The sequence below is a fragment of the Hyla sarda genome, chromosome 4, assembly GCF_029499605.1.
Source record: "Hyla sarda isolate aHylSar1 chromosome 4, aHylSar1.hap1, whole genome shotgun sequence".
Lineage (NCBI taxonomy): Eukaryota > Metazoa > Chordata > Amphibia > Anura > Hylidae > Hyla > Hyla sarda.
Window position 1 is genome coordinate 56,603,068 of NC_079192.1, and position 25,113 is coordinate 56,628,180.

At 49.0% G+C, this 25,113-nt stretch overlaps 1 protein-coding gene across 3 annotated transcripts in view; it reads left to right on the forward strand.

The window, feature by feature from the left end:
- The first annotated feature begins 483 nt into the window (after positions 1 to 483).
- The window catches only part of NUDT18 (nudix hydrolase 18), a 26,157-nt gene continuing 1,527 nt past the window's right edge, over positions 484 to 25,113 (forward strand). The window contains exons 1-3 of one of the 3 annotated variants that reach the window (XM_056569163.1): positions 484 to 553; positions 1,691 to 1,848; positions 8,390 to 8,603. In XM_056569163.1, the coding sequence (XP_056425138.1) occupies positions 499 to 553; positions 1,691 to 1,848; positions 8,390 to 8,603 (427 nt within the window). In that variant the 5' untranslated portion in view covers positions 484 to 498. Of the gene's footprint in view, positions 554 to 881; positions 1,034 to 1,056; positions 1,238 to 1,689; positions 1,849 to 8,389; positions 8,604 to 25,113 lie in introns of those variants that run through there. The other 2 variants (XM_056569164.1, XM_056569165.1) reach the window with 2 other exon arrangements.

Consider the following 25,113-nt stretch of genomic DNA (forward strand, 5'->3'; position numbering starts at 1 on the left):
ATATCTAGAGATGAGCGAACTTACAGTAAATTCGATTCGTCACGAACATCTCGGCTCGGCAGTTGATGACTAGAGATGAGCGAACTTACAGTAAATTCGATTCATCACGAACTTCTCGGCTCGGCAGTTGATGACTTATCCTGCGTAAATTAGTTCAGCCTTCAGGTGGGCTGGAAAAGGTGGATACATTCCTAGGAAAGAGTCTCCTAGGACTGTATCCACCTTTTCCAGCCCACCGGAAAGCTGAACTAATTTATGCAGGATAAGTCATCAACTGCCGAGCCGAGAAGTTTGTGACGAATCGAATTTACTGTAAGTTCGCTCATCTCTAGCCATATCTATAGCATGCCACTGTGGTGTAAAATGTCACCAGAGGGTGAAAAACCAGCAAAAATAAATAAATAAAACGCCATCGGGGAGATTCATCAAAACCTGTGTAGAGGAGGAGTGAGGCAGTTGCCCATAGCAACCAATCAGATCGCTTCTTTCATTTTCTACATGCATGATTGGTTGCTATGGGCAACTGCACCACTAGTCCTTTTCACAGCTTTTGGTGAATCTCCCCTCATGTGGCTATTCTGTTTTAATATTTTCTTATTGACTCCCAGCTAACCAAAAGACTGTCCGGACATGCTGGTAGTTGTAGTTTTGCAACAGCTGGAGGCACACTGGTTAGAAAACACTGCACTAGTCTTATAGTGCAACTATCATGCTCGCAGCCTTATATTTAGTAGAATGTTCTACCTGCAGAACGCACTAAGGGTCAATTCACACGTCATATCTGCTGCAGGTTTTATGCTGTTCAGTCAATACAAATAAACAGTTGAACACTGTAGCAAACCCTCAGCAGATAAACAAATGCACATGCAGTTCTCCATTCAGTGACGCAGTTCCTACACTCCAGTCCCCACCCCCCCCACCCCCATCCATGCAGAATGTCACATCAGCCGATCAGAAGGAAAAGGCTGGATCAGCGGTGACCAATGGGTGCAGGGAGCAGGCAGCCCAGCACTTCCGGGTTTGGAGAGATGAGGTGAGAGGACGAGACAGCTGAGACGTGACTGAGAGACAGTCGGGTGTAAGGGTGTGACTGCTGGGACTGTGCCCAGCTGTTGTGACACTACTACTCCCAGCATGGAAACGCTGCTTTCTAATAAGCCCCAGGTTGCTCACTGTGCTTGAGAACTCCTTATAGCACCGATAGGGATAGTCACCCAGCTTGCCTAGATTCCTGAATGGAAAATCTGCCTAATTTTAGAAAGTACAACTCCCATCATGCCCTGACAGTCTATGGCATTAGAACAGTGTTTCCTAACCAGTGTGCCTCCAGCTGTTGAAAAACTACAACTCCCAGTATGCCCGGACAGCCGAAGGCTGTCCGGGCATACTGGGAGTTGTAGTTTTGCAACAGCTGGAGGCACACTGCATTAGACCTAGTCGTATTCTAATGTATAAGTGACTTAAGGGGGTCTCCTGCTCAGCATCTTTTCCTCCTCCGTTAACTTATTTCACTGTACAGCACATTTCCCCAAAATGTGGTTCTCCATCTGTTGTGAAACTACAACTCCCAGCATGCCCGACAGCTGAAGGACCACCCCCTGCACTGAGGACTGTATTGCTGACAGTGTCTTTACCCACCACAATGTTTACCATTGGTGTAAGCATGTAACCTGTTGTTCATGTGTTACAGACATGTCTTCTAGTCTGGAGGAGGAGCTGGGAACCCTCTTAGATGGAGGAGCCGTGCCGCTTCCAGACAGATATGACGTGGTCCCTGACAGCCCGCAGGTCCTGAAACTGAAACATAATGTGTGTTATATTGTCATGGGGATCCTACTGAATGACCAGGTGAGGACAAGACCACATCCAGCATTAGCCACATGTACAGCTTTAATGGCTCATACAAGGGATCTGTGGCTAATATAAGTCTCATGTGGCTGACACAAGGGATATACGTGACTGATACACGTGATACATGACTGATACATGACTGATACACGACTGATATACGATTGATACATGTGATACATGACTGATACATGACTGATACACGTGATACATGTGATACATGACGGATACATGACTGATACACGACTGATACACGATTGATACATGTGATACATGACTGATACTGATACAAGTGATACATGACTGATACACGTGATACATGACTGATACACGTGATACATGACTGATATACGACTGATACACGACTGATATACGATTGATACATATGATACATGACTGATACTGATACAAGTGATACATGACTGATACACGTGATACATGACTGATACTGATACAAGTGATACATGACTGATACAAGTGATACATGACTGATACACGTGATACATGACTGATACTCGTGATACATGACTGATACACGTGATACATGACTGATACAAGTGATACATGACTGATACACGTGATACATGACTGATACACGTGATACATGACTGATACAAGTGATACATGACTGATACACGTGATACATGACTGATACACATGATACGTGACTGATACACATGATACGTGACTGATACACGTTATACATGACTGATACACATGATACATGTGATACATGACTGATACATGACTGATACACGACTGATATACGATTGATACATGTGATACATGACTGATACTGATACAAGTGATACATGACTGATACAAGTGATACATGACTGATACACGTGATACATGACTGGTACACGTGATACATGACTGATACACGTGATACATGACTGATACAATTGATACGTGACTGATACACATGATACATGACTGATACACATGATACGTGACTGATACACATGATACGTGACTGATACATGACTGATACAAGTGATACATGACTGATACACGTGATACATGACTGATACTGATACAAGTGATACATGACTGATACAAGTGATACATGACTGATACACGTGATACATGACTGATACTCGTGATACATGACTGATACACGTGATACATGACTGATACAAGTGATACATGACTGATACACGTGATACATGACTGATACACGTGATACATGACTGATACAAGTGATACATGACTGATACACGTGATACATGACTGATACACATGATACGTGACTGATACACATGATACGTGACTGATACACGTTATATATGACTGATACACATGATACATGACTGATACATGTGATACATGACTGATACATGACTGATACACGACTGATATACGATTGATACATGTGATACATGACTGATACTGATACAAGTGATACATGACTGATACAAGTGATACATGACTGATACACGTGATACATGACTGGTACACGTGATACATGACTGATACACGTGATACATGACACTGATACATGTGATACATGACTGATACAAGTGATACATGACTGATACAAGTGAAACATGACTGATACACGTGATACATGACACTGATACATGTGATACATGACTGATACATGACTGATACAAGTGATACATGACTGATACAAGGGATATACATGACTGATACACGTGATACATGACTGATACATGTGATACATGACTGATACATGTGATACATGACTTATACATGTGATACATGACTGATACACGTGATACATGACTGATACACGTGATACATGACTGATACAAGTGATACATGACTGATACAAGTGATACATGACTGATACAAGTGATACATGACTGATACATGTGATACATGACTGATACATGTGATACATGACTGATACATGTGATACATGACTGATACACATGATACATGACTGATACATGTGATACATGACTCATACACGTGATACATGACTGATATACGTGACACATGACTGATACACGTGATACATGACTGATACATGACTGATACAAGTGATACATGACTGATACATGTGATACATGACTGATACATGTGATACATGACTGATACACGTGATACATGACTGGTACACGTGATACATGACAGATACATGACTGATACATGTGATACATGACTGATACACGTGATACATGACTGATACACGTGATACAAGTGATACATGACTGATACAAGTGATACATGACTGATACAAGTGATACGTGACTGATACACATGATACGTGACTGATACACGTGATACATGACTGATACACATGATACGTGACTGATACATGTGATACATGACTGATACACGTGATACATGACACTGATACATGACTGATACAAGTGATACATGACTGATACAAGGGATATACATGACTGATACACGTGATACAAGTGATACATGACTGATACAAGTGATACATGACTGATACAAGTGATACATGACTGATACAAGTGATACATGACTGATACACGTGATACATGACACTGATACATGTGATACATGACTGATACATGACTGATACAAGTGATACATGACTGATACAAGGGATATACATGACTGATACAAGTGATACATGACTGATACATGTGATACATGACTGATACATGTGATACATGACTGATACACGTGATACATGACTGATACACGTGATACATGACTGATACACGTGATACATGACTGATACAAGTGATACATGACTGATACAAGTGATACATGACTGATACAAGTGATACATGACTGATACATGTGATACATGACTGATACAAGTGATACATGACTGATACATGTGATACATGACTGATACATGTGATACATGACTGATACACGTGATACATGACTGAAACATGTGATACATGACTGATACACGTGATACATGACTGAAACACGTGATACATGACTGATACATGACTGATACACATGACACATGACTGATACACGTGATACATGACTGATACAAGTGATACATGACTGATACATGTGATACATGACTGATACAAGTGATACATGACTGATACATGTGATACATGACTGATACACGTGATACATGACTGATACAAGTGATACATGACTGATACACGTGATACATGACTGATACACGTGATACATGACAGATAGATGACTGATACATGTGATACATGACTGATACACGTGATACATGACTGATACATGTGATACATGACTGATACATGTGATACATGACTGATACACATGATACATGACTGATACAAGTGATACATGACTGATACACGTGATACATGACTGATACAAGTGATACATGACTTATACAAGTGATACATGACTGATACATGTGATACATGACTTATACAAGTGATACATGACTGATACACATGATACATGAAATAAAAAAAGCACAAATGGATGCGCTCCGTAGTGTAACACCAAAGGTGAGTTGGTAACGCTAAGTGTGAATTGCGCTTACCACATGAAGTTGTACTCCAACCAAGTACAACAATGGAACAGGGTGTATCATCAAAGGGTCTCTGCAGCTTCGTCCCGCTGAAATAGAATCACGATAAAAACAAGCAATCTCCAGGTAGCAGAGCGGGATCAATGGAAGCGCTGAGACCAGATAAGAAGTTAAAAGGATTTATTTCCCATTATGCAACGCGTTTCACGGTCACCCGCTTCCTCAGGCATGAGCGGGTGACCGTGAAACGCGTTGCATTATGGGAAATAAATCCTTTTTAACTTCTTATCTGGTCTCAGCGCTTCCATTGAACACATGATACATGACTGATACTCGTGATACATGACTGATACATGTGATACATGACTGATACATGTGATACATGACTGATACACATGATACATGACTGATACTCGTGATACATGACTGATACTCGTGATACATGACTGATACAAGTGATACATGACTGATACATGTGATACATGACTGATACAAGTGATACATGACTGATACAAGTGATACATGACTGATACACGTGATACATGACTGATACACGTGATACATGACTGATACAAGTGATACATGACTGATACAAGTGATACATGACTGATACATGTGATACATGACTGATACACGTGATACATGACTGATAAATGTGATTCATGACTGATACAAGTGATACATGACTGATACAAGTGATACATGACTGATACACATGATACATGATTGATACACATGATACATGACTGATACTCGTGATACATGACTGATACAAGTGATACATGACTGATACATGTGATACATGACTGATACAAGTGATACATGACTGATACAAGTGATACATGATTGATACACATGATACATGACTGATACTCGTGATACATGACTGATACAAGTGATACATGACTGATACATGTGATACATGACTGATACATGTGATACATGACTGATACAAGTGATACATGACTGATACAAGTGATACATGACTGATACACGTGATACATGACTGATACACGTGATACATGACTGATACAAGTGATACATGACTGATACAAGTGATACATGACTGATACATGTGATACATGACTGATACAAGTGATACATGACTGATACATGTGATACATGACTGATACACGTGATACATGACTGATACACGTGATACATGACTGATACAAGTGATACATGACTGATACACGTGATACATGACTGATACACGTGATACATGACAGATACATGACTGATACACGTGATACATGACTGATACACGTGATACATGACAGATACATGACTGATACACGTGATACATGACTGATACACGTGATACATGACTGATACATGTGATACATGACTGATACATGTGATACATGACTGATACACATGATACATGACTGATACAAGTGATACATGACTGATACACGTGATACATGACTGATACAAGTGATACATGACTTATACAAGTGATACATGACTGATACATGTGATACATGACTGATACAAGTGATACATGACTGATACAAGTGATACATGACTGATACACGTGATACATGACTGATACACGTGATACATGACTGATACAAGGGATACATGACTTATACAAGGGATACATGACTGATACAAGTGATACATGACTTATACAAGGGATACATGACTGATACATGCGATACATGACTGATACATGTGATACATGACTTATACAAGTGATACATGACTGATACACATGATACATGAAATAAAAAAAGCACAAATGGATGCGCTCTGTAGTGTAACACCAAAGGTGAGTTGGTAACGCTAAGTGTGAATTGCGCTTACCACATGAAGTTGTACTCCAACCAAGTACAACAATGGAACAGGGTGTATCATCAAAGGGTCTCTGCAGCTTCGTCCCGCTGAAATAGAATCACGATAAAAACAAGCAATCTCCAGGTAGCAGAGCGGGATCAATGGAAGCGCTGAGACCAGATAAGAAGTTAAAAGGATTTATTTCCCATAATGCAACGCGTTTCACGTTCACCCGCTTCCTCAGGCATCAGCCTGAGGAAGCGGGTGACCGTGAAACGCGTTGCATTATGGGAAATAAATCCTTTTAACTTCTTATCTGGTCTCAGCGCTTCCATTGAACACATGATACATGACTGATACACATGATACATGACTGATACTCGTGATACATGACTGATACAAGTGATACATGACTGATACATGTGATACATGACTGATACATGTGATACATGACTGATACAAGTGATACATGACTGATACACGTGATACATGACTGATACACGTGATACATGACTGATACACGTGATACATGACTGATACAAGTGATACATGACTGATACAAGTGATACATGACCGATACACGTGATACATGACTGATACATGTGATACATGACTGATACACGTGATACATGACTGATACAAGTGATACATGACTGATACAAGTGATACATGACTGATACATGTGATACATGATTGATACACGTGATACATGACTGATACAAGTGATACATGACTGATGCAAGTGATACATGACTGATACATGTGATACATGACTGATACATGTGATACATGACTGATACATGTGATACATGACTGATACAAGTGATGCATGACTGATACACGTGATACATGACTGATACATGACTGATACATGACTGATACATGACTGATACACATGATACATGACTGATACACCTGATACATGACGGATACACGTGATATATGATTGTTTCCCCTATATAATTCTGTGTAATCAGTATATGACTAAGAGCGCACCTGCACTTGAAACGCGTCATTGTCTACCTGTCTATGTGCACTGGCCTGAAATAAATCCATGATTTGAAGCATCCTTGAGCTGGATTTTCTTCTTTTCTGCATTGCATTGGTGTGCCATCCAGCACTTACATCTGTGCTCCGGCCATTATGTTGGGGTGAGCTGGTGTAGCTCTCTTTTTCCAAAGATTAGTTACTGTGCATATTGTATGCCAGGGGCACATTCAGGGAGTTTGAGACAGCCCAAAAAAATTTTTTTTTCACCAATGCCCTTTCCTTAGGATAGGCACTCAAGGATTGGGCATTCATGATATGGAAAAATTGTTAATTATTTTGCAGAATGAAGTGCTGATGATGCAGGAGGTCAAGCCGGATTGCTGGGGAACCTGGTACCTTCCTGCTGGGCGACTGGAGAGAGGGGAAAGCCTGGTGGAAGGTCTGTGCAGGGAGGTGACAGAGGAGACTGGGCTTCTGTGCCAGCCCCTCACCCTGCTGGTTGTAGAAGAGCGAGGAGCTGCGTGGGTTCGATTTGTATTTCTTGCCCAGGAAACAGGTATGTACATTTACAGTGATCCATCAATGTACAATGGCCTCAGGTTACAATATTTTTTCACTACAGAGGAAAGAAGATGCCCAGTGCAGAGTCTCAGTTGAACGGTTTCAGTTTATTTTTCAATCACATGGAGCACAGGTTACCGGTAAAAAGTGACGTGTTTCGGCTGGTAGGTCTAGCCTTAGACATACATAATATTTTTAACATACAATGGTATTTTCTGAACCATTGTAACTTGAAATCATACTCAACATACAATGCTACCAACAGTCCATATCTGTGAAACCTGGCAATGAACAGAAGAACTGACCAATCAGAATGGGCGTTCACTGGTAAAACCCCTGTATTACTGAAGTGTATGCACTGACTGGTGTCTGGTAGCGCCCCCTACAGTACAGGGAGGTATTACATGTTCTGTACTCTTTACCTGTACCAGGGTTAGCTGCTCCTATGGACATCAGGTGAGGACGGCTCCATGTTACTTTTATAGGACACTGTGTACTGTACAGGACCCTGAAGAAGCTCCCGTCCTCTACATAGACAGTGATTCCAGCTCCCAGCAGGGTGTGTGCGGGTGTGTCTCCTGAGACTTCCAGCAGAGCAAAGCCAAGCAGAGATTTCCAACAAGCCTTCCCCAGGTTTGTGGCAGATTCCTGGGGAAGAAGCTCCTGCAATGGAGCCTCGTGGCTCCACTCCCCGTTCCAGGCTGGCGGGAAGTGGAGTGAAAACTTCGACAGCCATTGTTCCGGCCGGGAGAAGATCGGGCAGAGTCTGCAGCAATGCAGGCTCTGCTACCCAGGCTACGGGTGCCAGCCAGAGATCCACTGGTGGAAGAAAGGCACGGAAAAGCAGTGTGGAGATGTGGTCGGAGAGTGGGCCCGGCGAGTCCAGTTCCACGTACTGCTCCCGCATGGCCGCAAGGTTTGCGGAGTACGAGCAGCGCGGCAAGGAGCTGAGGATGGCCAGAGAGGATCTGCGTGCGACCCAGAGTCTGATGAGTACCGGATCCAGAAAGAGCAAGCCAGAACTGAAGAAGAGGATAACATCGCTGAAGGGCGAGATTGTGAAGCTGGAGGCGAGGAGAGCGGAGATACTGGAGGGGAGCGGTCTCTTCAAGGAGAAGCTGATCAACAGTGATCGGTTTGCCGCCACGAAATCCCCAGGTAAGGTGGAGGTGGATGATGGGGAGAGTAGTGGTGGCGAAGATAGTGAGGATGGTGGTGAAGAGGTAAAGGAGGAAGAGGAGAAGATGGAGGAGAGTGTGGGAGTTGTAGCTACTCCAGGTGTCACCCAGGACAGCTACATTGAGGCTGGACAGGTGGCACTTCCGCCAAGTGAAAGTGAGGAGGATGACGTGGAGGGTGAGGCTGGGGGTCTGCTGAGGGCAATTGTGATGCAGGAGTCCCCAGCCCACCTCCAGAATTTCACCTTTGGGGACGAGGAGTGTGAAGATGTGCTGGTCCAGCAGAGGTCCAAGAAAAGGAAGACAAAGGAGACGGTACAATATATATTTGTCCCCTTCCAGCAGTCTGGGCCAGCTGCAAAGCTGGTTCAGGCTGCGGGCTCCCCCAAACTGCCAGACCCCGTTCCTGTGGTGGAGCGGGGCCAGCACGGGGAGTACAGTAAGGCGTCAGCAACGGCTAAGGGCGCAATAGTTGTGAAGCCCACCCATCCTGTCGGTAGGGAAGGGCAGGATGGGCTCATGCCGGGCAGCTCTGGCACTACAGGACCGCCCCAGGGTGGCAGGGGGCGTGTCCAAGTGCCAGAGGAGAGTTACGCTGCCGTGTGCTCGGGGGGCGGTTCCCCGAGTACTGTGGGCACTACTGGCGCCACGGGGCACTCCCCTGTGAGGGGGGGGGGGAGTGTCCGGGCGCCAGAGAGCGTTGAGTCGGTGTGCTCGGGGGGCGGTCCCCCGAGTACAGTTTGTTCTGCGGGCACTGCGGGGAACTCCCCTGTGAGGGGGGGGAGTGTCCCGGTGCCGGGATCATTGCCCAGTCAGGAGGAGCCATCGTCAGCAGCAGCAGCAGCCAAGCCGGAAAAAAAGACTGTAATGAAGCCAGCGGTACTACAATTCCCAGCCAGCCCAGAATCAGTTAGGCAGGGTATGAGTAAGAATGCTGAGTGTAGTAGTGTTGTGGATGAGAGGAGTGTCAGTGGAGTGAATGTTGGTGGGAGTAGTGGTATGAATGGGAAAAAGGATGATGTGAGTGGTGGTGTGAGTGGTGGTGTGAATGGTGGTTCTGGGTCTGGCCCGGCTGCCCCCCCGGCAGTGACTGCTCCTAGGAGCTATGCTAATGTCGCTGCCGGGGGTCCAGGGGGGTCCCCGTCTCCGTCCGTCCCCGGGGGTTACTTGCAACAGCGCCTCCTGGAGGCTCTGCGTAGGGGAGACAGGTCGATCCAGGTAGAGGGAAGGGGTGAGGTCGACCTGTCTTTCTGGATAGAGAGGCACGGTTTGGGGGCTTTCCGAGAGCAGAATGGGGAGGTGGTCTGGTCCCTCCCGACAACCGGGCAGGACAATAACCGCAGGAATGTGGTCCGTCTGATTTGGAGGGGTGAGGATGCGTGCCCACCTCGCGCTAAAGTGGTTGAGCTCCTCCTCCAGATGGAATTCAGGGCGAGTGACATCTTTGCCCTGATCCACCCCTACGGTACGTCCGAGTTTGACGTCAGTTTCGTTCGGCCAGAGGGTCTCGAACTCTTCTGGTCAAACTACGAGGTGGCGAAGAACGAGCCCGGCTGGCGGGATTTTGCCGTAAAGGCAATTTCCCGTCAGAACTCGGTCAAGAAGGTGACCGTTTTGACCCGTAACGAGTCACTTTCTTGTTACGACATCATGACCTGGCTCGGTCGCTATGGGGATGTGACGGACATGCCCAAGAAAAACATTGATGAGCACGGGATCTGGTCCGGGGCCTGGACGTTTTCCGTCAAACTCAGGCATTCAGGGAGTACGGTTGCCCACATTCCGTCAGCCGCCTTCCTTGGACGTGACAGGATCCAGGTCTTCTACCAGGGGCAGCCTAAGGTCTGTCACAGGTGCGGTAGCCCCACCCATTTTAGCGCAGCCTGTACTGTACAGGTCTGTGCTTTGTGTGGTGGGGTGGGTCATCTGGCCGCATCCTGTAGGCAGATCCGCTGCCATCTGTGTGGTGTCCTCGGGCACCCTTTCAGCCGTTGTCCTAGCGCCTTCGCCCGTGCGGCGGCCGCTCCGGCTGGGGAGAGCTGTGAAGTTGCCTCGGCTGGAGAGGGTACGAGCAGGGATGGGGGCGCACCAGGGCTAGTGAGGAAGAAGGGCCCCGCCAAACTAAGGCGGGAGGAAAATCGGAGGAAGAGTAGGGAGCAGGAGAGTGCCCAAGTGACGGGGGTAGCTCCGGCCCCTGCTCCTGAAGCTGGCCCTGAAATGACTGAAGCCCTGGAGGAGGACGTGCTGGATGAGGAGGTCAGGAGACTGGGCGAAGAGGAAGGCAATATGGCCGACTCTTCCGATTCCTCCCACTATGAAAGTGTGGATGAGGAGAGTGTAGAGAAGGCCAAAAAGAAAGACAAGGGCAAAAGGAAAGGGAGAAAGAAGAGGTCCAAGCCCTCTCTCCAAGCCCTCTCTCCCTCGTACTGCGGGCCGCGTCCAAAGCGGAAGCCTGACTGCCCCCCCCTCTGGTTGACCTGTCAAACCGGTACCTCGTCCTTGATAACATCTCCTCCCCCTCGTTGGAGGGGGAAGGTGAGGGCGAGGTGCCTAGGGAGAGAGAGCCTCTGGGGGAACTGGGCCCTGTCCTGTTGAGGCACCTTCCTCGGAGGGCAGGGCTAGACCGGGGTCGGACGGAGACGGGGACCATATGGACCAGAGTGAGTCCAAAAAAAGGGGTAAAAGCGGTCCTGCCCTTTCTTCTTCTGGGGATGAGGGGACGAAGAAGAAGGGGAAGAAAAAATAAAGGTGAGGCCGTCTAACTCAATCACTCATGATGGCGGCACTCACCCCATTGACGCTGGCATCCATTAACTGTGCCAGCATAAAGTCGGATACGGCTAGATTCGCAGCCTTTGATTTTCTCGGCCGTGTTGAAGCCGACATTTTGTATCTGCAAGAGACCAGGTTGTCAGATCTAGCCTCCCTGGTAAAAGCCAGAAGAGAGTGGAGGCGCGGGCCCTCCCACTGGTCTCTTGCGGATGAGCCGTATAGTGGGGTGGCGGTCCTTTTTACCGCTCCGGTTGAATGTCGACGGGTTATTGAGTTAGAAATGGGGAGGTGCCTGATCTTAGATGTCCTCATGAAGGGGCAAGAGCTCCGGCTCATTAACATCTACGCCCCACAAACCAAGTGGGGCCGCAAAGATCTCTTTATGAGGATTAAGCCCTTCCTTTTTATTAGCCGGCAAGTGATTTTTGGAGGGGACTTCAATAATGTCACGAGGTCCCAAGATAGGAGAGGTTCCAATGGTCCGCTGGCTTACGATAGCGTGGCCCTCAATAATATAGTTAGGGAAGCTCGCCTAGAGGACGCCCACACTCGGAGCCCCTCAGGCCACGTGGGTTTCACCTATCATCGAGGTAGCTGCAGGTCTAGGATAGACAGGTTTTATTTAAAGGAGGAAGCCGTCTCTTCCGCAGTGTCCGTGGTTGAGGTGGAATTCTCCGATCACTGTATGATTTTGTTTTCCTTGAATGTTTCAGAGAACCCCCGGATGGGTAAAGGTTATTGGAAGCTGAATTCGTCCCTCCTGGAGGAAGCGGAGATAAGACAGTCCTTTGAGGATTTTCTTCAGAGTCAGGTACCTTTACTGGACTTTTGTAGTAGTAAGTCAGAGTGGTGGGAGATATTCAAGAAGCGGGTTGCGGGGTTCTTCCGCCAGCTCTCGAGCCTCAGGTCCCTGAATAGGTACCGCCTGTATCAGGGTCTGAGGAGGAAACTCGAGCTCCTTGTCTCGACTGGAGGTAGCCGGGAGGATATCTCCAGAGTGAAATCCTTGCTGATGGGGTGTCAGTACGATAGGCACGCATCTTTGGTTTTTGAGAGGGATTACGGGAGGTACCGCTCGCCCGACCCTTACAAGAACTGTAAGATGTCAGTGAGTAGTAAAGTGGTCTCAGGACTGATTGATAGTACGGGATCTCTGAATCGGTCCAGATCAGGGATCCTGGAGGTCGTCAGATCCTTCTACTCGCACCTCTTGGGAAGGAAGGATCTAGATCGAGACGGGATGTCGGCTTTCCTGGCTGAAACTATTCCTGAGCCAGGGGTAGACCCCTCTCTTGATGTTTTGGCAGAAGAAATCAGGGAAGAGGAAGTGAGACTGGCGATCGAGGGGCTCGCCCCCAAGAAGTCGCCAGGTCCGGATGGCTTAACATCCGAGTGGTACAGGACCTTTAAGGAGTCTTTAGCTCCCCTCTTGACTGAGGTATTCAATGAGTGTCTCTCCTCGGGCACTCTACCAAAGTCAATGAGGAGGTCAGCCCTGATTCTTCTGTCAAAGGGTAAAGATCCTAGCCGGATTGAGAATTGGAGGCCCATAGCTCTTCTCAATACGGACAGGAAGCTTCTGGCCAAGATACTGTTTAATCGGTTGGTGAAGTTTGCACCCCGGCTCCTTTCGGGGGCCCAGCACTGCCCTGTTCCGGGCCGAAGCACCTTAAGTGCTGTCCTCAGTGTCAGGGAGGCAGTGGAGCGGAGTAGTGCGGGTCTCTGGAAGGGGTACATGCTGTCCTTGGATCAGGCCAAAGCATTTGATCGGGTGAACCACGAGTACCTCTGGTCCGTCCTCCTGAGATATGGCTTACCGAGTACTTTTGTGAATTGGCTTGTCACCTTATATGCAGGGGCAGAGAGTTTCCCGCTGGTGAACGGTTGGTCTGGCCGCTCTTTTGAGGTGGGGTCCGGAGTCCGTCAGGGTTGTCCTTTGAGCCCGCTGTTATACGTGTTCGCAATCTATCCCTTCGTCCGGAGGGTAGATTGTGGGCCGTTGGCGGGAGTCGGGATGACTCTGGCGGAGCCGGATGTCGCCCAGAGAGTGGTGGCGTACGCTGATGATGTCACTATTTTCGTCTCCTCACGGGAGGAGGTCGATGTGGTGATGTCAGAGGTGGACCGCTACTCGGAGGCATCCGGGTCCAAGATCAACCGGGATAAGTGTGAAAGTCTCTGGCTGGGAGGGGGAGATCCCACGTTTGATCTCCCGGACACCCTTCCAGGGCTCCAAGATTCAGCAAAAATTCTGGGCATCACATTCGGCCAGGATGATTATCCCACCAAAAACTGGGACGGTAAGCTCCAGGATGCCACTCAGAGGGTGAACCAGTGGAAGGGTTGGTCTATGACCCTCAGGGAAAGGGTACACCTGATCAAATCGTACCTGCTCCCCTTGTTTATCTATCTGGGCAGTGTATGTATCTTACCAGAGGCTTACTACACTAGGGTCTACAGCCTGTTTTTCCAACTGTTATGGGGGAGCAGGTTGAACCTAGTCAAGAGGGAGGTTACGTACCGCACGAGGAGACTAGGGGGCTTATCTATGGTAAACCCCGTGGTGTTCTTAACGAACACCTTCTTGAAAGCCAACATTGCAAACCTCTGGAAAGAGAGGGCTCCTCCGTGGGTACTCTCCTGCAGGGAGTGGTTTCGGCCTTTCTTCCAGGAATGGGAGACAGGAGGGCAAGTGAAGGACCTCCGTACGCCCCATGGATATCTTCCGGCTTACGCTACCCCGACTCTGAAGGCGATACGTCGGTGGGGTCTGGGAGTGTGGGAGATCAGGACCCAGTCAAGGCAGTTCCTTGACAAACGGGTTCTGTTGACCCACTTCCAGAAGCCTCTGGCGCTCAGGGACTGCCCAGGTCGGGATCTGAGGGTGGGGTTGTATCTTTTAAACATGAAAAGGATCCCCCAGAAGTTTTGGGACTTGGCCTGGCGCTGCTTTCAGGGGAAGCTATACGTAAGGGACAACCTGAAGTGCAGGAACTCTGATGACCGGGGATGTCCCCGAGAAGAGTGCGGGGACACGCTGGAAAGCATGGACCACTTCCTGCTTCATTGTCCCTTTAATATAGGGGTCTACAACAGGGTGGGCGCTTCCATCGGCTGGAGTCAACTTACCGGCCTTGCCTATCCGGAGTGGGCTTATGGGGCATTCAGGAACCTGGGTGGCCGAGATCGGGGCACTTTATTCTTAGTCAGTTTAGTGGTTAGGTACTACACGTGGAACGCACGGTGCTTAGTGTCGACCCAACAGAAAATCCTCTCTGAGGTGGAGGTCTGTAGGAACATCACCGGTGACCTCGGGAAGATCAGGTCTTTGGAGTATGGCAGTCTTGGTACCAGTAGGGCATCTCTCCTGTGGAGAGGTTTCTCATTTCATGTGCCCTAGGTACTAAACCTTTTGGGTAGAGTACCTTTTATTTTTGGTTAGGGGCAGTGTTATAGGGGTAGAGATAGGGTGAGGGCAGGGTCAGATTTATTGTAGGGATAGAATTAGGGAGAATTGTAGGGGGAGTTAGGGAAAGAGTATAAAATGATTTATGTATCAGGTCTGCCATCCTTCTCCCTGGTGGAGGGCTGATGCATGTGCACATTAGCTTTTTGTTTTGTTTTTAGTAGACATGGTATGAAGGGCTTACAGGCAACCAAACTTGGGCCTAAAAGGGGTTGTGGGGAGGGTGTATTTGTGGGTGGTGGTTTTGTGGTGTTTTGGGGACCTGACATGGGTCAGTTAAGGACTGGACTTTGAGAACTGTATGGACGGTATGGACTCTGACCCATGTACAGGAGGGGTGGTGTGGGTGAGGGGACAGTTTTAGTGTAGGTGTTTTTCTGTTGTTCTTTGTAGTGTATTTACTATATTTTTGTACATTTTCTGTGATTTTGTATATATTGTGTTTTGTATATATTGTGTTTTGTATTTATATTGTTTTATATTATATAGTGTATAGTGGCAGTCGGGCCAGTAAAAAGGAAAAAAAAAGCGGTGTCATATGTGTATGTATGTATATATATATATGTATATATATATATATGTGTGTGTGTTTGATTGTGTATATGCATGTACACATGTTTGTGTATTTTTTTTTTTTTCCCTCCTTCGGGGAGCTGCTCCCCTCCGGTGTCTCTGCTCTCCTCGCCTCCGGCATCGCGGTTTCGCTTTTCGGCGGTGTTGTCCTTTTCTTCAGTTCTGGCTTGCTCTTTTTGGGTCCGGCGCTCGCCGGTTTCTGGGTTGCGCGCGGATCCTCTCTGGCCGTCCTCAGCTCCTTGCCGTGCTGGGCATGCTTTGCGGGCCTTGCGGCTGTGCGGGGGCAGTGCGTGGGACTGGGCTCTTTGGGCCCTCTCTCCGGCCGCGTCTCCGTGCTGCTTTTCCTTGCCCTTCTTTCACCGGTGGATCTCTGGCTGGGAGGCAGAGCGTAGTTTTTTCGCAAGTTGTGCTGAGCAATTTATTTATATCTGAAATTTTTTTTTTTTCTTCCCCCCCGTGGTAAGGGTAATTTTTATGTTATAGCCAAGTTGTGCTACTTTTATGTTCCTTTTCATTTGGTTTGTTTTTATAGCCAAGTTGTGCTGAATTTTATGTTTATATATATATTTTATTATTATTATTATTATTATTTTTTTTTTTTTTTTTTTTTTTTAAGCCAAGTTGGGCTCTTTTTTTTGCATGTTTTTTTTGAATGCGTGTTTGTGTGTGTTATTTTGGTATGGGGGAAAAGTAAAAGTGTATTTTAGTAAATTTGGGCTGGCCGGTTAGGCAGAATTTGTTTTTGCAATTTTATTTATGTTATGTTTGTTATAGCTGGTTAAGCTTGTTTTTGTTTAATGTTTTGTATCAGATTTGTTTTGCATTTTTATAATAAAAAGAGTTCCAGCTCCCAGCAGGGTGTGTGCGGGTGTGTCTCCTGATACTTCCAGCAGAGCAGAACCAAGCAGAGATTTCCAACAAGGCTTCCCCAGGTTTGTGGCAGATTTCTGGGGAAGAACCTCCTGCAATGGAGCCTCGTGGCTCCACTCCCTGTTCCAGGCTGGCGGGAAGTGGAGTGAAAACTTCGACAGCCATTGTTCCGGCCGGGAGAAGAACGGGCAGAGTCTGCAGCAATGCAGGCTCTGCTACCCAGGCTACGGGTGCCAGCCAGAGATCCACTGGTGGAAGAAGGGCACGGAAAAGCAGTGTGGAGATGTGGTCGGAGAGTGGGCCCGGAGAGTCCAGTTCTACGTACTGCTCCCGCATGGCCGCAAGGTTTGCGGAGTATGAGCAGCGCGGCAAGGAGCTGAGGATGGCCAGAGAGGATCTGCGTGCGGCCCAGAGTCTGATGAGCGCCGAATCCAGAAAGAGCAAGCCGGAACTGAAGAGGAGGATAACATCGCTGAAAGGCGAGATTGTGAAGCTGGAGGCGAGGAGAGCGGAGATACTGGAGGGGAGCGGTCTCTTCAAGGAAAAATTGATCAACAGCGATCGGTTTGCCGCCATGAAATCCCAAGGTAAGGTGGAGGTGGATGATGGGGAGAGTAGTGGCGGCGAAGATAGTGAGGATGGTGGTGAAGAGGTAAAGGAGGAAGAGGAGAAGATGGAGGAGAGTGTGGGAGTTGTAGCTACTCCAGGTGTCACCCAGGACAGCTACATTGAGGCTGGACAGGTGGCACTTCCGCCAAGCGAGAGTGAGGAGGATGACGTGGAGGGTGAGGCTGGGGGTCTGCTGAGGGCAATTGTGATGCAGGAGTCCCCAGCCCACCTCCAGAATTTCACATTTGGGGACGAGGAGTGTGAAGATGTGGTGGTCCAGCAGAGGTCTAAGAAACGGAAGACCAAGGAGACAGTACAATATGTATTTGTCCCCTTCCAGCAGTCTGGGCCAGCTGCAAAGCTGGTTCAGGCTGCGGGCTCCCCCAAACTGCCAGACCCCGTTCCTGTAGTGGAGCGGGGCCAGCATGGGGAGTACAGTATGGCGTCAGGAAAGGCTAAGGGCGCAATAGTTGTGAAGCCCACCCATCCTGTTGGTAGGGAAGGGCAGGATGGGCTCATGCCGGGCAGCTCTGGCACTGCAGGACCGCCCCAGGGTGGCAGGGGGCGTGTCCAAGTGCCAGAGGCAAGTTACGCTGCCGTGTGCTCGGGGGGCGGTTCCCCGAGTACTGTGGGCACTACTGGCGCCGCGGGGCACTCCCCTGTGAGGGGGGGGAGTGTCCGGGCGCCAGAGAGCGTTGTGTCTGTGTGCTCGGGGGGCGGTCCCCCGAGTACAGTGTGTTCTGCGGGCACTGCAGGGCACTCCCCTGTGAGGGGGGGGGGAGTGTCCCGGTGTCGGGATCAGTGTCCGGCGATGGCGCCGTGGGAGGAGCTGGGGTGCGCTCAGGGGGGCAGCCCCAGGCTCAGGAGGCACCATTGCCCATTCAGAAGGAGGAGCCATCATCATCAGCAGCAGCAGCCAAGCCAGAAAAAAAGAATGTGGTTAAGCCAGTGGTACTACAATTCCCAGCCAGCCCAGAATCAGTTAGGCAGGGAATGAGTGAGAATGCTGAGTGTAGTAGTGTTGTGGATGAGAGAAGTGTCAGTGGAGTGAATGTTGGTGGGAGTAGTGGTATGGATGGAAAAAAGGATGATGTGAGTGGTGGTGTGAATGGTGGTTCTGGGTCTGGGTCTGGCCCGGCTGCCCCCCCGGCAGTGACTGCTCCTAGGAGCTATGCTAATGTCGCTGCCGGGGGTCCAGGGGGGTCCCCGTCTCCGTCCGTCCCCGGGGGTTACTTGCAACAGCGCCTCCTGGAGGCTCTGCGTAGGGGAGACAGGTCGATCCAGGTAGAGGGAAGGGGTGAGGTCGACCTGTCTTTCTGGGTAGAGAGGCACGGTTTGGGGGCTTTCCGAGAGCAGAATGGGGAGGTGGTCTGGTCCCTCCCGACAACCGGGCAGGACAATAACCGCAGGAATGTGGTCCGTCTGATTTGGAGGGGTGAGGATGCGTGCCCACCTCGCGCTAAAGTGGTTGAGCTCCTCCTCCAGATGGAATTCAGGGCGAGTGACATCTTTGCCCTGATCCACCCCTACGGTACGTCCGAGTTTGACGTCAGTTTCGTTCGGCCAGAGGGTCTCGAACTCTTCTGGTCAAACTACGAGGTGGCGAAGAACGAGCCCGGCTGGCGGGATTTTGCCGTAAAGGCAATTTCCCGTCAGAAATCAGTCAAGAAGGTGACCGTTTTGACCCGTAACGAGTCACTTTCTTGTTACGACATCATGACCTGGCTCGGTCGGTATTGAGAAGTGACGGACATGCCCAAGAAAAACTTTGATGAGCACGGGATCTGGACCTGGACGTTTTCCGTAAAACTCAGGCGTTCAGGGAGTACGGTTGCCCACATTCGGTCAGCCACCTTCCTTGGACGTGACAGGATCCAGGTCTTCTACCAGGGGCAGCCTAAGGTCTGTCACAGGTGCGGTAGCCCCACCCATTTTAGCGCAGCCTGTACTGTACAGGTCTGTGCTTTGTGTGGTGGGGTGGGTCATCTGGCCGCATCCTGTAGGCAGATCCGCTGCCATCTGTGTGGTGTCCTCGGGCACCCTTTTAGCCGTTGTCCTAGCGCCTTCGCTCGTGCGGCAGCCGCTCCGGCTGGGTAGAGCTATGAGGTTGCCTCGGCTGGAGAGGGTACGAGCAGGGATGGGGGCGCCCCAGGGCTAGTGAGGAGGAAGGGCCCCGCCAAACTAAGGCGGAAGGAAAATCGGAGGAGGAGTAGGGAGCTGGAGAGTGCCCAAGTGACGGGGGTAGCTCCGGCCCCTGCTCCTGAAGCAGGCCCTGAAATTACTGAAGCCCTGGAGGAGGAAGTGCTGGATGAGGAGATCAGGAGACTGGGCGAAGAGGAAGGCAATATGGCCGACTCTTCCGATTCCTCCCACTATGAAAGTGTGGATGAGGAGAGTGTAGAGAAGGCCAAAAAGAAAGACAAGGGCAAAAGGAAAGGGAGAAAGAAGAGGTCCAAGCCCTCTCTCCCTCGTACTGCGGGCCGGGTCCAAAACGGAAGCCTGACTGCCCCCCCCTCTGGTTGACCTGTCAAACCGGTACCTCGTCCTTGATAACATCTCCTCCCCCTCCTTGGAGGGGGAAGGTGAGGGCGGGGTGCCTAGGGAGAAAGAGCCTCTGGGGGGAACTGTTGAGGCACCTTCCTCGGAGGGCGGGGCTAGACCGGGGTCGGACGGAGACGGGGACCATATGGACCAGAGTGAGTCCAAAAAAAGAGGCAAAAGTGGTCCTGCCCCTTCTTCTTCTTCTGGGGATGAGGGCACGAAGAAGAAGGGGAAGAAAAAATAAAGGTGAGGCCGTCTAACTCAATCACCCATGATGGCGGCACTCACCCCATTGACGCTGGCATCCATTAACTGTGCCAGCATAAAGTCGGATACGGCTAGATTCGCAGCCTTTGATTTTCTCTGCCATGTTGAAGCCGACATTTTCCTTTTACAGGAGACCAGGTTGTCAGATCTAGCCTCTCTGGTTAAAGCCAGAAGAGAGTGGAGGCGCGGGCCCTCCCACTGGTCTCTTGCGGCTGAGCCGTATAGTGGGGTGGCGGTCCTTTTTACTGCTCCGGTTGAATGCCGACGGGTTATTGAGTTAGAAATGGGGAGGTGCCTGATCTTAGATGTCCTCATGAAGGGGCAAGAGCTCCGGCTCATTAACATCTACGCCCCACAAACCAAGTGGGGCCGCAAAGATCTCTTTATGAGGATTAAGCCCTTCCTTTTTACTAGCCGGCAAGTGATTTTTGGAGGGGACTTCAATAATGTCACGAAGTCCCAAGATAGGAGAGGTTCCAATGGTCCGCTGGCTTACGATAGCGTGGCCCTCAATAATATAGTTAGGGAAGCTCGCCTAGAGGACGCCCACATCCGGAGCCCCTCAGGCCACGTGGGTTTCACCTATCATCGAGGTAGCTGCAGGTGTAGGATAGACAGGTTTTATTTAAAGGAGGAAGCCGTCTCTTCCGCAGTGTCCGTGGTTGAGGTGGAATTCTCCTATCACTGTATGATTTTGTTTTCCTTGAATGTTTCAGAGACCCCTCGGATGGGTAAAGGTTATTGGAAGCTGAATTCGTCCCTCCTGGAGGAAGCGGAGATAAGACAGTCCTTTGAGGATTTTCTTCAGAGTCAGGTACCTTTACTGGACCTTTGTAGTAGTAAGTCAGAGTGGTGGGAGATATTCAAGAAGCGGGTTGCGGGGTTCTTCCGCCAGCTCTCGAGCCTCAGGTCCCTGAATAGGTACCGCCTATATCAGGGTCTGAGGAGGAAACTCGAGCTCCTTGTCTTGACTGGAGGTAGCCGGGAGGATATCTCCAGAGTGAAGTCCTTGCTGATGAGGTGTCAGTACGATAGGCACACATCTTTGGTTTTTGAGAGGGATTACGGGAGGTACCGCTCGCCCGACCCTTACAAGAACTGTAAGATGTCAGTGAGTAGTAAAGTGGTCTCAGGACTGATTGATAGTACGGGATCTCTGAATCGGTCCAGATCAGGGATCCTGAAGGTCGTCAGATCCTTCTACTCGCACCTCTTGGGAAGAATGGATCTAGATCGAGACGGGACGTCGGATTCCTGGCTGAAACTATTCCTGAGCCAGGGGTAGACCCCTCTCTTGATGTTTTGGCAGAAGAAATCAGGGAAGTGGAAGTGAGACTGGCGATCGAGGGGCTCGCCCCCAAGAAGTCGCCAGGTCCGGATGGCTTAACATCCGAGTGGTACAGGACCTTTAAGGAGTCTTTAGCTCCCCTCTTGACTGAGGTATTCAATGAGTGTCTCTCCTCGGGCACTCTACCAAAGTCAATGAGGAGGTCAGCCCTAATTCTTCTGTCAAAGGGTAAAGATCCTAGCCGGATTGAGAATTGGAGGCCCATAGCTCTTCTCAATACGGACAGGAAGCTTCTGGCTAAGATACTGTTTAATCGGTTGGTGAAGTTTGCACCCCCGGCTCCTTTCGGGGGCCCAGCACTGCTCTGTTCCAGGCCGAAGCACCTTAAGTGCTGTCCTCAGTGTCAGAGAGGCAGTGGAGCGGAGTAGTGCGGGTCTCTGGAAGGGGTACATGCTGTCCTTGGATCAGGCCAAAGCATTTGATCGGGTGAACCACGAGTACCTCTGGTCCGTCCTCCTGAGATATGGCTTACCGAGTACTTTTGTGAATTGGCTTGTCACCTTATATGCAGGGGCAGAGAGTTTCCCGCTGGTGAACGGTTGGTCTGGCAGCTCTTTTGAGGTGGGGTCCGGAGTCCGTCAGGGTTGTCCTTTGAGCCCGCTGTTATACGTGTTCGCAATCTATCCCTTCGTCCGGAGGGTAGATTGTGGGCCGTTGGTGGGAGTCGGGATGACTCTGGCGGAGCCGGATGTCGCCCAGAGAGTGGTGGCGTACGCTGATGATGTCACTAGTTTCGTCTCCTCACGGGAGGAGGTCGATGTGGTTATGTCAGGGGTGGACCGCTACTCGGAGGCATCCGGGTCCAAGATCAACCGGGATAAGTGTGAAAGTCTCTGGCTGGGAGAGGGAGATCCCACGTTTGATTTCCCGGACACCCTTCCAGGGCTCCAAGATTCAGCAAAAATTCTGGGCATCACATTCGGCCAGGATGATTATCCCACCAAAAACTGGGACGGTAAGCTCCAGGATGCCACTCAGAGGGTGAACCAGTGGAAGGGTTGGTCTATGACCCTCAGGGAAAGGGTACACCTGATCAAATCGTACCTGCTCCCCTTGTTTATCTATCTGGGCAGTGTATGTATCTTACCAGAGGCTTACTACACTAGGGTCTACAGCCTGTTTTTCCAACTGTTATGGGGGAGCAGGTTGAACCTAGTCAAGAGGGAGGTTACGTACCGCACGAGGAGACTAGGGGGTTTATCTATGGTAAACCCCGTGGTGTTCTTAACGAACACCTTCTTGAAAGCCAACATTGCAAACCTCTGGAAAGAGAGGGCTCCTCCGTGGGTACTCTCCTGCAGGGAGTGGTTTCGGCCTTTCTTCCAGGAATGGGAAACAGGAGGGCAAGTGAAGGACCTCCGTACGCCCCATGGATATCTTCCGGCTTACGCTACCCCGACTCTGAAGGCGATACGTCGGTGGGGTCTGGGAGTGTGGGAGATCAGGACCCAGTCAAGGCAGTTCCTTGACAAACGGGTTCTGTTGACCCACTTCCAGAAGCCTCTGGCGCTCAGGGACTGCCCTGGTCGGGATCTGAGGGTGGGGTTGTATCTTTTAAACATGAAAAGGATCCCCCAGAAGTTTTGGGACTTGGCCTGGCGCTTCTTACAGGGGAAGCTATATGTAAGGGACAACCTGAAGTGCAGGAACTCTGATGACCGGGGATGTCCCCGAGAAGAGTGCGGGGACACGCTGGAAAGCATGGACCACTTCCTGCTTCATTGTCCCTTTAATATAGGGGTCTACAGCAGGGTGGGCGCTTCCATCGGCTGGAGTCAACTTGCCGGCCTTGCCTATACGGAGTGGGCTTATGGGGCATTCAGGAACCTGGGTGGCCGAGATCGGGGCACTTTATTCTTAGTCAGTTTAGTGGTTAGGTACTACACGTGGAACGCACGGTGCTTAGTGTCGACCCAACAGAAAATCCTCTCCGAGGTGGAGGTCTGTAGGAACATCACCGGTGACCTTGGGAAGATCAGGTCTTTGGAGTATGGCAGTCTTGGTACCAGTAGGGCATCTCTCCTGTGGAGAGGTTTCACATTTCATGTGCCCTAGGTACTAAACCTTTTGGGTAGAGTACCTTTTATTTTTGGTTAGGGGCAGTGTTATAGGGGTAGAGATAGGGTGAGGGCAGGGTCAGATTTATTGTAGGGATAGAATTAGGGAGAATTGTAGGGGGAGTTAGGGAAAGAGTATAAAATTATTTATGTATCAGGTCTGCCATCCTTCTCCCTGGTGGTGGGCTGATGCATGTGCACATTAGCTTTTTGTTTTGTTTTCAGTAGACATGGTATGAAGGGCTTACAGGCAACCAAACTTGGGCCTAAAAGGGGTTGTGGTTAAGAGTGTATAAGTTTGTATATAAGTTGGTTGGGAGGAGTGTTAGATGGGGAGGGTGTATTTGTGGGTGGTGGGTTTTTTTGAGTGGTGTTTTGGGGACCTGACATGGGTCAGTTAAGGACTGGACTTTGAGAACTGTATGGACGGTATGGACTCTGACCCATGTACAGGAGGGGTGGTGTGGGTGAGGGGACAGTTTTAGTGTAGGTGTTTTCCGTTGTTTTCTGTAGTATATTTTTGTGTATTTTCAGTAATTTTTGTATATATTGTGTTTTGTATTTATATTGTTTTATATTATATAGTGTATAGTGCAGTCGGGCCAGTAGTTAAGTGGTGTCATATGTGTTTATGTGAATATATATGTGTGCGTTTATGTGTATGTATATATATATATATATATATATATATATATATATATATATATGTATGTGTATGCTTGCGTATATGCATGTATACATGTTTGTGTATAAAATTTTATATTTTTTCCTCCTTGGGGGGGGGGCTGCTCCCCTCCGGTGTCTCTGCTCTCTTCGCCTCCGGC